General features: G+C 40.2%; 1 protein-coding gene across 2 annotated transcripts; it reads left to right on the top strand.

Annotated features, from left to right (window-relative positions):
- Positions 1-457: 457 nt before the first annotated feature.
- LOC147629034 (glutamate decarboxylase 4-like) lies at positions 458-4,150 on the top strand. Of its 2 annotated transcripts, none has more exons than XM_086812251.1 (7): positions 458-606; positions 1,513-1,717; positions 1,846-2,046; positions 2,285-2,499; positions 2,628-2,881; positions 2,987-3,039; positions 3,156-4,150. In XM_086812251.1, exons 1-7 carry the CDS (start codon positions 524-526, stop codon positions 3,732-3,734), a joined length of 1,590 nt encoding a protein of 529 aa, XP_086668377.1. In that variant the 5' UTR covers positions 458-523; the 3' UTR covers positions 3,735-4,150. The 2 variants fall into 2 exon arrangements, with proteins under 2 accessions (XP_086668377.1, XP_086668376.1); XM_086812250.1 differs by lacking the exon at positions 458-606 and adding an exon at positions 801-876 and having other exon boundaries at positions 3,156-4,100.
- Positions 4,151-15,331: the final 11,181 nt, after the last annotated feature.

The following is a 15,331-nucleotide window of genomic DNA, read 5'->3' as shown; positions in this document are numbered from 1 at the left end:
GTGTGGATTATCAAAACAGAGAAGAAACTCAAAGCGAAAGTACAAGTGTGTGAATGCCTTTACCTTTATGAATCCTAAGAACCTCTATGTTGAGTAATCTAGGTAAATTTGGATAAACATAGATACCCTAGATAAATCATGAGTCTTTTGTGTTTGATGAATAGGCACCTAGGCAAGCCACATGACTATTTAATTGAAAGGCACCTATTGAATTGTAGAGTTGTTTGAAAATGGATATATTAGAGACATAAAAAAGGCACCTATTTAATTGACATAAATGGCACCTATTTAATTGTAGAGTTGTTTGAAAATGGATAGATTAGACATAAAAAGGCACCTAGGAAAGCTTAATTAGTACCTCAAGCAAGCTAGCACATCTAAGAAGTACATGAAAAGCAAAGAAGGCAAGGAGAAGCTATATATATATATACATATGTTCTAGTGCCATATTATTTGCAATTGCTTTACAAAGTTGAAGTTGGTGGTGAATTGTCCCCTTGATTTCACACTTGGCCGCCCAACCATGGTGCTCAGCCCGATTTTGGACACCCCAAGCACAATCCAGCCCATCTTTGGCTCCAGATACCTTCAAACATCTCTGCCCAGGTAATGCTGTAAAACCCTAAAACAGCCCTAAAAACACTAATTACACTGTCTTGGTGCCTTACCCCCAAAACACTAATTACACTGTCTACCCCCAAATGATGATTTTTGCTTGCATTTTGGAAATTGAGCTTTTTCTCTGCATCATTGCCCTGTCTGTATGCCTTATGCATTTCCCTATGGCTTCAATTTGTTGGGATTTTGTTTTGTTTTGTTTTGTTTCAATCAATGGATTTCAATGCTATTGGCGGGTCAAAATCATCTGAGGAGAAGGTAATTTTTGCATAATTATGTCTGGCAATAATGAGTTCATAAGGTAGAATGTATTTGAGCAATCATCATTTCATCATCTTCATTTCTTTTACAAAACATGTGTATGGATGAGGCTTGGAGGTCCATTCTCTGTGAGTGTGGTTCTATGTCGATATGATTGTTTGTCTATGTATGACATATATTGTATGTATGCATACATACAGGCAGGCACACATGGACACATACATATATATGTACATATTTACACCTGTATGTGCGTACGTAGACAACACACACACACACACACACACACACACAAAAAACATACATATACACCCCACAGGTGAAGAATAGAGCTTATCATTTGATTGCAACATGTGTGTGTGGGCGCGGTGCTCACGTGGGCGTGTGCATGCATGCTAATGCACATGTAACATACACAGCTATTTCAGTATTTACTGTGCCGTGATTGTCCAACAATGGTTAGAAATTTACCTTCATACACTTCCCCATTACAAACCATGTACTTAATTTAACTAGTGATTAGAATTTTTAGGCGTCATTAGAACTTTTAGGCGTCAAACAAAGGAATGATTAAGTCCTATGCACTTGTGGAAGAGAGAATCAACATTAGAAAGTCTTTTTCTTGTCTAAAAGGTATGCTTTACCTGAGGGTGAGATGCCTAGGGATGTGGCTTATCAAGTCGTGCACGATGAGTTGCTGTTTGATGGAAATCCAAGGTTAAACCTTGCATCCTTCGTGACCACATGGATGGAACCTGAGTGTGAGCAGCTCATCTTGGAGTCATTAAACAAAAACTACATCGACTTTGATGAATACCCGGCCACTGTAGACCTACAGGTATGTAGAAGCATGGTGGAAAAGCAAGTTTTGGAATTATAGATATATCTTTTGGTTGAGGATTTATTCAAGGATTATTTCCACTCTTGTGGATGCAGCATTCTAATCCCACCTTTTGAGCATTGCAGGATAGGTGTGTAAATATGATCTCTCGACTGTTTCATGCATCATTGAATGACAAGGAGCAAGCCGTGGGCACATCTACCATTGGTTCCTCGGAGGCTATAATGTTGGCCGGGCTGGCAATGAAGAGGAAATGGCAGCAACGAAGAAAGGAAGAAGGGAAGCCTTATGACAAGCCCAACATGATTGCAGGAGCTAATGTTCAGGCATGTATATCGATATGTAAGAGAAATGGTTGGGGCCAAAGTAATAGTCTTTACAGACATTCCCTAGATTGGTGGAGGTCGAGATCTCCTACCCACCGTGAGGGACAGACGGGCATACGATAGATATCTCCCCTTTTATCATGTGGGCATCATGTCTGTAAACCCCTTAGCACACGCATGCAGGGCAGTGTATCGAATGTTTTCAGCTTTGATAGCTCCTTCCTTTTTTGTATTTCAGGTTTGTTGGGAGAAGTTTGCTCGGTACTTTGAAGTGGAATTGAAGGAAGTGAAACTACGGGAAGGGTACTATGTGATGGACCCTGTCAAAGCAGTTGAGCTTGTAGATGAGAACACCATATTGGTGTGTGCCATTCTGGGGTCCACTTATAATGGAGAGTTTGAAGATGTGAAGCTGCTAAATGACTTGCTACTCAAGAAGAACAAGAAAACTGGGTGAGCAAAATCTTAAGGCAGCACCTGCATGTCTGGGGGCTCAAGCAAAAACCACTCGAGCGCTGGCTGATTGATAGCCAGATCTGGATAGATCTCATACCAATGCTTATATGTACTGGTTTTCGCAGGTGGAATACTCCCATACATGTTGATGCAGCCAGTGGCGGGTTTATTGCACCTTTTCTCTACCCATCTCTAGAGTGGGACTTCCGATTACCTCTGGTGAAGAGCATCAATGTGAGTGGCCACAAGTATGGGCTTGTGTATGCCGGAGTTGGCTGGGTAGTGTGGCGCTCGAAAGAGGATCTTCCGGAAGAGCTTGTATTCCATATCAACTACCTCGGATCCGATCAGCCCACTTTCACACTCAATTTTACCAAGGGTAGGAGCTCGGACTGTCGAGATTTTGTCGGTTTTTTACTTTGTGGTGGACATTGGAGGTATGTGCTGTTCTTGCAGGCTACTAACCAGATGTGGTTTCCTGTAGGTGCAAGCCATGTTATTGCCCAGTACTATCAATTCCTTCGGCTTGGGTTCGAGGTTTGTTTCTGTCAGCATTTGCAAATCTTGTAATTCCAAGTGTTAGAGACATGTTGTCTTGTTGGATAACATTATTTCAGGATCATTCTGAAGGCGATCTGCGTGGATGCTTCCAGGGATACAAGTCCATCATGAAGAGCTGCCAACAGAATGCACTCTATTTAACTAACATGCTTGAGGAGACTGGCAAGTTCAAGATCTTGTCCAAGAAGGTGGGAGTGCCAGTTGTGACGTTCTCAATACAAAGAAAGACACCATTGATGCATGTGACCGAACAGGAGGTGGCTGACAAGCTGAGGCAGTATGGTTGGATAGTGCCAGCCTACACAATGGCACCTGATTTAGAGAATGTGAGTGTACTAAGGGTGGTGGTGAGGGAGGATTTCAGTCGACCGCAGGCAGAGAAGCTCGTGAAGGACATAGAGACAGCGTTGGACCATCTAACTGACAGAATGTCAACAGCTGCGGCTTTGGTGGATAGTGATGTATTGCGACACCACGGACCACTTGAGCAAGGCTACCTCAGTGAAGGACACGCCAAAAAAGAAGGCCAAGGGAAAAGGTCACGTGTAATGGAACAGCTTCAAAAGCTGCGGAAACCCTTGAAAGGAGGCATGCCGCATGGAGGTCCCCCTCACAAGCAGCACTTCTTCCATCAACGCCCAACTGGTTCCAAGAGCAGATCTACTTGCTGACATTCTCTCTCTCTCTCTCTCTCTCTCTCTCTCACACACACACACACACACACACACACACACACATGCAATAAACATCTCAACTCCATGGTGAATCCAACATATACTTCCCTGACCTAATCCAATAAACATCTCAAATCCATGGTGAATCCAACATATACTTCCCTGACCCAATCTACATCTTACTATTATTTATCCCAGCTTTAATATGCAGGTGTGTCTTCAATAAAACAATCTGTAGGTGTGTCTTAAATAAAATTCCAAGTATATTTGCAACTATATTTGGGAACAAGTATAATGCCAGGACATAGTTCTACTATATTTGGGAACAAGTATAATGCCAGGACATAGTTCTCTAGATCGTTGTGAATATGATAAAAGCTAACAAACTCTATGTTTAAAAGATTTACCGATCACTCTATGTTGCTCAGAATATGGAGCTCAAGAGGGTAAGAGTTGCCAATTGCAATGGTCTATTGACAAGTACATGAAGGCCGATAACTTTCTAGAGCATGGCATGCATGAAGATGCAATTTAGTTGTACTTCTGCTTTTGAACATCCCTTAAGTATTTTCATGAGACATTGATAATCTTATGAGTAGCAGTAGAAATCATCTAGAACAATTGACACATTTGATTCAAGAATTCAGCAAATGTCTCTATTATGAAACTTTGCAAGGTTGGTGGGGTGTTACATAGCCAAAATGGCATGATATTGTATCAGTATACACACTCAGCTTGCGCTAATCGGTATACACACTCAGCTTGCACTAATCCTCGCAAACCCAAAGCTTCTCATTTTTCATGGGACCACCATGATTGGAAGCTATCAATCCTTTCGTGTGGCGCGAGGAAATCTCTTCTTGTATGATTTGGATTCATACAGTAGCATTTTCTTGTGTGAAACTCTCTGAATATCATTTTCTTGTGTCAAGTCTTCAGAGGGTTTATAGGTCTTTGATAATCTTTGGTTCTTCAATTGTTTTTTTTTGGGCCTTTGATGATCTTTTGATTTGTAACCAGTGTTTACTTGAGCCTATGTACATTCAGAATTCTCTTGTTGGATGGATTCTTGCACACCTCTGCTGTTTGGGAAGAGATTTTGTACGACTAACGGAGTTCTACAAATAGCAAGTGCACTCATTACTCCAAGTAACACAGTCATAAGATCATTAGAAGTCTCTAGGTTCTCCTCCCAACCACAGCCAAAAGAAACATGACCCTCTAAGATTGGCTAGTGTGCATATAAATATAAATATGAATATGAATATGAATATGAATATGAATATGAATATGTACACACACACACACACACACACACACACACACACACACACACACACACACACACACACACACATAGCAAGCAAGCCAACGGTTTCTCCTTGTGCACTGATTGAAGAGCTGAGGAGAGTGCCTCTCTTCATTGATTTGGTGTGATTTGGGATAAGGGAATCTTCATAGATTTGAAGACTTTGAGTACATGGTAAGAAGACGCTTAGTAGGGAGACACAATAGGATAACTTAAGTCACTTGAGTTGGGAGGAGATCAAATTGGACTTCTTGGTGGCTAGATGGGCAGTTTTAGATAGTCATGGGCTTATAGACCCTTGTAGTTGGAAGAATGGCCAAAAATCACCAAGTGCACACAAAGCTTTATACTTGGTTTCCTTTGAATAAAGATACCACCAGAAAAGGGGAATTAGTCCATCAAACTAAGGTGGTTCATAGCAAAGTGATAAGCTTCATGATTAAGACAAATAAGGCACCCAAATATTTTCCTGCATTTAATTAAACAAAAACACACATTTTCCACATTTGATTTGACCAATTCTAAGGTTTTTTTTCCATTAATTATGAACGAGTTCGAGATACAGATGTTGTGCCCATGCCCTTCTATTTTTGGGAGGCTAATCTTGATGATGTTGGTGCCGCCCTTGCCCTTCTATTTTTGGAGGTTGATCTCTTGTAAAAAGGCTTAGAGGCCCAGTCTTCCTTGCGGTGCAGAGAGAGAGAGAGAGAGAGAGAGAGAGAGACGCGCGGGGATAGAGAGAAGGGGTGGAGGGGGGTGTAATTTAAGTATGTATTAATTAATGCCAGTGGCATTAATTAATACATATGAGAATTTGTGTGAATTTACATGTCAAAATTTTTGTGACATTAGGTGAATTAAACTTAGTTTAAGAGAAGGCAGAAGCAATAGTACACCAATCAAGGCAAATAACTAGGACAATATATGTGTCCACAATAATGCATGTACCACCTTGCAAAAAACATGTGGCCCATAAATACTCCACATCCACTTTTTCCTTTTTATAGTTGAAAACTATTACCAAAGATGGGCTCTCTAACAATGTACCAAGCTCAACTGCTTCACCCTTCCATCTAGAGAGCTCGTTTGCCACTTCATCATCTGCACATCACACAACTGCGGCTCCTGATTAGTATATTCCAACCTCACTTCCTCACTAAACCCTAGCTTATGAGAAAGTTGCAAAGAGGGAGTAGAGAACATAGTAGCTCCATTGCACAAATGGAAGAATACAATACAAACATGAGAAATTAGTTGTTATACTTCATCCTACTAGATTGCTCGGGAGTAAGTGACCTAGGCGCCCTAACTAGTTAAAAGGCTTTTACAAGCATTTGGCCCCAAGGCGCCCTAACTAGTTACAAGGTTTTACAAGCATTTGGCCTTATGAGTCTCATTTCACATGGTATGAGATTGAAATCAACGAAAAGCTAAAACAAGGCCAACACCTCGTGAATAAAGAACCTCAATTTCTTGACAACAATGGTTACCCAAGTATCTATTAGAAGTTCAAAGCTTCTACAATGGCAACTCAATTATCTAAGCTTCCAAGCATAAGGCACCCAATCCATCATTATCACCAAAAAGCTCACAAGAATGTTCAACTCGACGATTGGTGTGGCAGCCTAAGAAGATGCAAGCAGACCTCCCATGTAATCTAAAAAAGCTTGCTTGTTGTAAATCACAAGTTAAGGGTAAATAAAAGCTAGATCTATGTGCTACTCCCAAAAGCAATCTCTCTCTACAAAAACTACCAACATCCCTTAGGAGAGTGGAACCATTAAAACTTGCAATGTCCAAAAAGATGCAACACCATAAGAACCCATCTCAACACTTCAATCTTCCATATACCTTGCCACCAAGCTCATTGCTCATAACCTCTGAGGAGCCAACCAGTGCATCAAAGATGGCATCATTAGAAATGAGTGACTTAAGGAGTCCTATGCTTATCAAAGGAGCACATTTGAGGATGTCAAAGGTCACAACCCAAGCCTAAACATGGCACATGACTATCACTAAACACTATTGTTATGATAACTTCACAAGTAGGCCCTTAAAGCACGCCAAATTGTTTAAGGTGTCCCTCTCATAGTCATAGCAACTCAACTACAACCTTAAATATATGCACTCGAAAAAAATAGAAATGTCAAAAAAGTGGACAAATGTCAACAAAAGTAGAAGTGCTAGAGAAAATAAATAAAATAGAGAAAAGAATAAAGTATAAGTTTTGGAGAAAAACATGCAAGATGAGGAGTCTCTAAGAAAATTAGTAGGAAAAGCAAAGGATTGCACTTAACTCATTATTCTCATTTTACTTTTTCACTTGCATGTCACCCTTTTTTTGTGTTTTGGTTCATTCACTATAGGGAGCACTATCATTCATGTGCTAAGCATCTTCTCCATGCCACCAGAACCCTCCCAAGACCAAGAGTTCCCTGCTTTGTTTTAAACAAACTATTGCTCTCTCTCTCTCTCTCTCTCTCTCTCTCTCTCTCTCTCTCTCTCTCTCTCTCTCTCTCTCTCTCTCTCTCTCTCTCTCTCTCTCTCTCTCCCAATATTAAGACTAATTATACTCGTTCAAAAGTGAGGATGAGAGCCAGTCATTATTAAAATGATAAGTATGCTATTATTTATTTGCTAGTGTCATTCAAAAGGTGAAGGTCATCACTTAATAAGAAGGTCCATGTAATCTCATACCAAAAGCTATAAAAGCATGTTATGACCCTTTTCAGAATTTTATAAATGGAGAATCCTACAATTATCAAATATTCTAATGATGTCCTCTTTTTTTAAATGGGTTTGTGGTGGGATGAATATATTTGGTTCACATCAAGATAGAGCACTTGCAAGTACACAAAGTACATGTGCTTGCATGCTAAAAATGCATGGCTAGATGGCTACTTGTATTGGAAGTCATGGCATGTGTAGCTTGGGTGTCAATTAACACACAATATGTCTCACCTCTCAGTTAAAAGGAGAATGTTTTATTACAAAAACTTCATGATGATCATTATTCTTAACCACCCTCTATGATTGAATGGATGTGAAAGATCCCTTCCCCCTCCGTGTGCAATGAATTCAGGGGCGCTAGCAGCGGAAGTAGCACTTCTTTTGCACAGGGCAGAGCCTCTCACTCGGGGCCTCACCCACGGATATCCGGACAAGAGACTAATCCCTCGGTTCTTCCAAAACCGAACCCGGAAAAACTTCCCTCGCCCAGAAAGCACGGGCGATTTCTCCAGGATATTTTTACTCTAACGTAGTCAAGAGCCTTATCTAACCAAACTGATCCGACCGAACCCGTAAGTCACATGGTCAGATCAAGGAAAAGACTTGCACTTGGATCATAGAGGCCAACGCTTTTTTCCTCATCGAGAGACACAGCCGTTGATTCTTTTTCATAGAACAAAGACTGTCCGGGATTTACTTCATCTATCGTACCATAATAGAATTGAGTCTCATTGTAAGGATCCATCAGTCCAGCCTAACCCCATCCAATCCCATGGGTTAGCCAACTGCCCCAACCACTGTAGTGAATTCCTCTTTGTACATTTAATTGATTGATTTCTAAATGTCATGGGAATTCCTCTCTAAGGTTTCTCTAACTCTTAGCTTATACATGACTCAATTCTAGTGGGCTACCTAGATTTTTCCTTTCCTAATGTTCCCAAATCCATTGGTTGAGCCTAGACTTGTCCGATCATCATGGGTCTAGCCATCCACCCAACCACTCAAACTATGGATTTGGTGTCAAGTATGTCACTTTTGTTTTCACCCAACCACTTAAACTATGGATTGAGTGTAAAGTACGTTACTTTTGTTTTCACACACCCACACCTCTCTAAAACAAGTACACACTCACTCCTCTTTAAAATAATACCTTTCTTTAACTCGAGTTTATTTAAAATCAACTACTCACCCACCCACCACTTTTGCTTTCATACACCACACCTCAGAAAAACAAGTACACACTCACTCCTCTTTAAAACAATGTCTTTCTTTAATTCACTCCTCTTTAAAACAATGTCTTTCTTTAATTAACTCCTCTTTAAAACAAGTACACACTCACTCCTCTTTAAAACAATACCTTTCTTTAATTCACATTTTTTTAAATCAACATTTGTAGCATGAACTTAAAGGTAGATTCATCATCCACATAATCATCCTCATTACCATCATCATATACAATGCAATGCTCAAGATAGGTTCCTTTAGGTCCTTACATTAGGCCAAGTACTTTAGACTTTTTTTTTTCATGGCCTAGTGCTCTAAGCCTCTCAAGGATTATCATTGTCCAATTGTAGATTTATAATGGGGAAATCAACATCACACATCACTCCCTAAGAATGAAATCTCTCCAACAGAGTCATACACATCTCTCTCTCTCTAAACACACAACTAGGATCATGGGATTGCATGGGGTCTTGCCCGCCTCTGAGCTATTTCTTCTAGCTAGGCCTCTATCTTGGCATAGGGAGCATAGCTCACTCAAGAGGCTGCTCAATCCTCCTTGCCTAGTTGTGCCTGGAGCACATCCTTATTACTCTTCTTGAGGAGGCTCACAACCCTGGAAGACGCCCCATGGAGGTTCCGCAAGGGTAACACTCACATGGAAGATTCATTCTTGCATCACCACATCATCCACCAATGCATTGACCTTCATTATGTCTCATGAGGGATGCCAATGCAATCACATCACACATAGGCCCATAAAATATGCCTTCGTGGGTGGTGATTACATCAATCATTTTTTTCACCAAACATTGGAAAAAATAATCCTATACAATAGATTTGACATCACATATTGTATAGCAATCATTTACAATTGACATGAATCATGGCAAAAAATCAAACCAATAAAAATAGTTAGGACCAATCCCTTCCATGGATTTCCAAACTATTTACCTTATCTCAGTCCCTTTATCAATTCCTTTAAGGACCTATAACTTTTTCATCTCCTTATTCCCAGTGAATCTCAAAGTTTGAAATTTACTCAGGTATCTCTCTTAGAAAATCCAATTCCCTTTACTAGTTCTTGGAGATCCCCTCATCAAGCCCCCTGGTTTCCCTAGTCTTCCTAGTTTTCAAGGAATTTTACCTTCTTAGAATTGGTTTCTCAATTTCTTTCCATATTTTTTTTTTGGGAAGCTACATCAACCATTCTCTTTCACCCATTAAAATATAAGCACCTTAACACATTTCTTTACAAGGACATCATCCTTAACATTACAAGGTATCCGTGTGGTGGGTTCATCCTCATGTCACATAATCACATTTCTAGTTCATCTTTGCAAGGTATCATCCATGTGGTGGGTTCATCCTCATGTCACATAATCACATTTCTAGTTCCTATTTTACCAAGGTCAAACTCATTTGCATTACTAACCAATAGTCCTAGCAGAGTTCCCTTTACATGGGTTCCCACTTAAAAATAAAATAAAAAATTAGGCCTAGAATGGGCCTAGTTTATGACTTGAGGTTGGGGACCATAGATCATCATTTTCCCAATGCCCATCATAATTCTCTTGCTTGTTGATAGGCCCCTTAGGCCTTTGATGTGATTCTTGCTATACCCCACAAAGATTATCTAAGTCGATCGTTTCTCTTTTACCTTGGCTTGTACCTTATTCTAATAACTAAGATCAAGTACTTCTCTTTTAGAAGAGCCTTGATCCATCCCTCAAGCATCAAATTTGAGATGGAAAGAATATACGGCTTATTGCTCTTTAAAAACTATCTAATATAAAAAAGAACAACTACTGAAAGACTTGTAGAATCCAATCTTGTTATTTCAAATGGCTGATATACCAGTGGTCTAGACTTACTCACCCAAGAACTTTTATCTCTATGTGAAGATCCATTGCTTCAGCTTCAAAACATCTTGAGGTAACCTTGCAACTTAGTTAGAAACAAGCAAGATGAATTGCATTTGATCATTCAACTTTATGCCTTGATTAACACATAACCACATCCTTTAAGAATTTCCTTATGGACTCAAAAGAATTGTCCTCTTTTCATGACTAGGTAGTAATAACTATCATCAAATGAGAAGGAGGAAATGTAAAACTAGACCTTGATTACAAAAGACCATTGCCCCATGGTTGAAAAGGGGTGGATGGTCAGAATACGCCGTGGAGTTGCCACACGACTAAGCTTAAGTGATATGAATCAAATGGAGATTTCACTATCTATTCAAAGAGGAATTTGGACCCTTATCCTAGATCATGGAGCACCCACATCTTTGATTCTTCGTACTGGAGCTCAGCTGATATACAAAGAGTCGCTACTCAGAGATCCTTGCCCCTAACACTCCTCTCAACTTACCATCACCATTTTTTCCTAGCTAGAGGGATGGTAACGGCATCACTAGATCCCACCATAGTGGATACATGAGCCTATACCACAGTGCTGCCTGCTCGCACAATCCCATGGAGTCACATCAGATTGGGCACACACACTCCAGAGAGGTAGACACCCTTGTCCTGTTAGACCTTGGCCACCCCCATCTCATCAGCCCTAGATTCACAAGATCCTAGCTCACTATTGAGTGACCTCATCCTCACATTAGACTATCAACATCTCTAGCATTGTAGGGGCGTAGGGTCTCCACTACCCACTCCAAAAGTGGAGGAGCGGGGGGTGTAAGAGGTTAGGTGGCTACAAGCAAAGTCTTTTAGCACCTCTCTTAGGCAATGATAATGAGTTGTCAAGAGAAAAATCAGAAAAAACCTACACCAAGGTTGAAGTAGATGCAATGTTAAGAATTTTAGAGTTTTAAGACTATATGAGAGGCATATTGCTACATGAGGGAAACCTGGGAGAAGCAATCTTGGATGATGATGTGAACAAGAATGTGGGAGCTATTTCATTAATGTCTAACCCAAGGGTAAATGTAAATTAACATGCTGGAGCTGCAAGAGGCCAATACAGGGGTGGAACAATAGGAGGATGGTATACGAGGCCCTATAAAGGGAGTTAATCAAAGTGACCCCTCACATGGGAGTCACAACACCTATCGAGCTATTAAAAATGGCTGAGGAAATAGGAAGGGGGGTTGAAGGAGTTTGGTACCACACCATCACCATAGAGAGCAACACCAGTTAAACCAACCATGTAACAAGATTACTGTAGAAGTTCTCAGGTTATGGTGATGCCATACAACACCTTGAGATATTCGAATCGGTGTGCAAAACTTGTGGTCCAATTGCCACATAAAAATATTTACGTTCTCCCTTACACTAGGAGGAAAAATGCACGTCAATCCTTGGATGTCTAGGTGTAGTGAATTTGCAATCCCATCCACCTCTTCTCTACAGACTACCAAACACTTGCTATCTCCCACGATGCTCTTTAGGCGATGTGCTCATTTTTCAATGGCAACCTTCAGACACTCATGGCTTGCATTTGTGCATTAGCTACACCTCACGAATCATTATAGTCGCACATATAGCTTTAGCACCGCACTCGATGTGGCTTCCAGCAGGAAGGCACAATTATAGGCATAATAGACGAATTGAGGGATGTAGAATACCATTACCTTATTAGGGCACATGCTTATAGAGATAAACACAATAAGATGATGACGTGAATAATGATCGACAAATACCTTGAAGCCCAAAATGTGGCAGAAAGGTCAACAAATTATCTTGTTGTGTTGTTGCGTTGCTTAAATAAAAATGTGGTGGAAAGTTGTCATTTACTTTTTCTCTTTATTTATTTCATGTATATATCACTGTCAGAGTTAGTGTGCTAGAGAGACATACATAAGACTCTAAGTCAAGTCGCTCTGCCAGATGGGCAAGCATAAGAGTCAAACCATTACGAGGGCAGAGAATTCATTTAGAAACACCTCAAAAGAGGATGAGCCCATGAAAAACTAATAATTGAGTGTCGACAAAGAAGACTATGAGCTAGAAGAAGAGGAGGATGAGTTTTTAAAAGATAACATTGTAGAAGATATAGTCAATGTGAGCATACGAAGGATGACTGCTTAATTGCCTCAAAAGGTAGCTAGGAATATCTTGATTTTGGGCCTTTTTCTTGCGGGATTAGGTGTGGAACTTCCTTTGCCATGTTATCTGATGGTTTTAGGTTCAGTTGGGTCCTATGATGGTTTCCCATTGAGACTGGCATCTTCTAGTCTAGTTGGTCTTGCGAGGACATCATTACCTCTAGTTTTATCGATCATGGCTCACTGTTATCCCTCAATGGCCCTTGTAATACAAAAATTTCCATGAGGCTTCTTTATTGTAATGTATAATCTATGATTATTATCCATGTGGGACTCAACATTTGATATGATAATAATGCTTACTGAGAAGGGGATTACATAAGAAGCTAAGCTTATGTGTACTTTCTCACACGAGGTTTCATCGGCATTTGATATGCTAATAATCCTTACTAAGAAGGGGATAACATAAGAATCTAAGCTCATATGAATACTTTCTCACACGAGGATTATCCATGTGGGACTCGGCATTTGACATGCTAATAATGCTTACTGAGAAGGGCATTACATAAGAAGCTAAGCTTATGTGAATACTTTCTCACATGAGGTTTCATTGGCAACTTAGGAAGCTTGTATGAGAAATTGCTGGCTTGGTGGATCCTCTCGACATGTATTCTACATACATGTGGTAGGAGAACATAAGAAGGTGGTTGTGCAAAACTCTCTGCTTTAGGGTACGAGATCACTTACCCTATGGGGTTGGGCTCTACGTGATTTCCAATGGCTTTGTCGGCCTAGCTTTGAGTTTGCTTTCTCTTTATTTCTATGAAACTAAGGATGCTTTCTATGAATGTCCTTGCAGATCCCTTTGTGACGTGGTAGTCCTTGACACTGGCTCCTTACCCCTCCACATGTTCCCTATTCCTCATCCACCAAACAAAGAAGAATTAGAATTGGGCTCCATGGGTAAAGGTGCTTCTATAATGGGCTTATATGGAGAGCGTGGGACTTTTTCTTGTTGTGTACTATGTGTGCTTGTTGTTTAGGGGTATACTAAGGAACACTTACCCCCATGGTCATACAACAACAACAAAAGAAACATGTCGTGTTTTGCCGTATTGGGCTGCTTGGCCAAATTTGGATAAACTAGCTCAAGATCAACACCAAATGTTTACATTGTGGCATCTGACATGGTTTGACCAGTTCTTATGAGAGCAAACCTTGAGGTTCCTAGTCCTACTCTTGATCGTTCATTAGAGTTACACCCAAAGGTAAGGTGATGGAATACTGTCCTTATAAAATTTAAGGTGTTATTAGAAGAGCCAATTGGTGAATCCAAAGCTCGGAGGCCCATGGGTGTCTCTTATTTTTAGGGGTTTTGATGTTACTCCTCTCATGTCTATGTTTCATTAGCTCATTTCCTCCTCATAAAATTTAAGGTGTTATTAGCAGTGCTGCCAATTGGTGAGTCCAAAGCTCAGAGGCCCATGGGTAGCTCTTATTTTTTGGGATTCCGATGTTCCTCCACTTACATCCATGTTTCGTTAGCTCATTTCCTCCTAAAGCTCCTCACTTGAGGTGAATTTGAATGAGTCTAGCCTTCTTAACTTGGAAGCACTCTGCTTAGTACTGGTTATTTGCTAGCATTGAAGGTTCGGTGGGTTTGAGGAGGTGTAGTTTGAGGAGGTGTAGTTTGATGCACTGCAATCGACTATGTTTTTACTACTATTGATGGGGGTGATTAATGGTACTAATCATAATTAATGGTTATAATGAAAGTAAATAATTTTTTTAATTATTTTTTATGGATTTTCAAGCCTCTAGATACCAATTCCAATAACGCATGAACAAATTACAAAAAATATATGAATGCATAATAAACAAAAAATGACAATCCCACTCTAATTCAACCTAATGGAGCTTAATGCTCAGTTTTCGGAGTGGTTCCACTCCTAATCATAATTTCTAAGCTAATCCTTGGCTCAAGTAATGAAATCAAGCCTCTTAGGCTCCAATTTCATGCAAAACACCAAATACCCATAGTGTTTCCCTACTTATACATCGAAAATAGAATGTCCTAATGTAAAATAAACTTTGAATCAAACACATCTAATTGATCTAAAATCGTATGTTTTTTGGAGTGTAACCTCCTAATACACACTGGACAATATTGGGTGATCCCAATAGCTTGGAATGGATTAAAAAACACAGCCAAGCCCTAGGCTAGTCCCCAACAGAGCGGCAACAAATACCTTAGCCTTGACAAAGGTAGGTGTCATTGTTTCTTACCTTCAAGCCACAAATGCAGCATCCCATTATGGGTGTGCTAGCTTATTT

The sequence above is a fragment of the Cibotium barometz genome, chromosome 18 (assembly GCF_041138505.1).
Source record: "Cibotium barometz isolate CiBa-2024 chromosome 18, ASM4113850v1, whole genome shotgun sequence".
In the NCBI taxonomy this organism is placed as follows: domain Eukaryota; kingdom Viridiplantae; phylum Streptophyta; class Polypodiopsida; order Cyatheales; family Cibotiaceae; genus Cibotium; species Cibotium barometz.
The sequence above is the reverse complement of the archived record's forward strand: the minus strand, read 5'-3'. Positions and strand labels throughout refer to the sequence as shown.

Excerpts from the sequence above, each read along its gene's own strand:
- LOC147629034 (XM_086812251.1), top strand. The coding sequence starts at position 524 with ATGGTGCTCAGCCCGATTTTGGACACCCCAAGCACAATCCAGCCCATC. Across the intron at positions 607-1,512 it reads CTTCAAACATCTCTGCCCAG|GTATGCTTTACCTGAGGGTG; the intron begins GTAATGCTGTAA and ends CTTGTCTAAAAG. Across the intron at positions 2,500-2,627 it reads AAGAAGAACAAGAAAACTGG|GTGGAATACTCCCATACATG; the intron begins GTGAGCAAAATC and ends TGGTTTTCGCAG.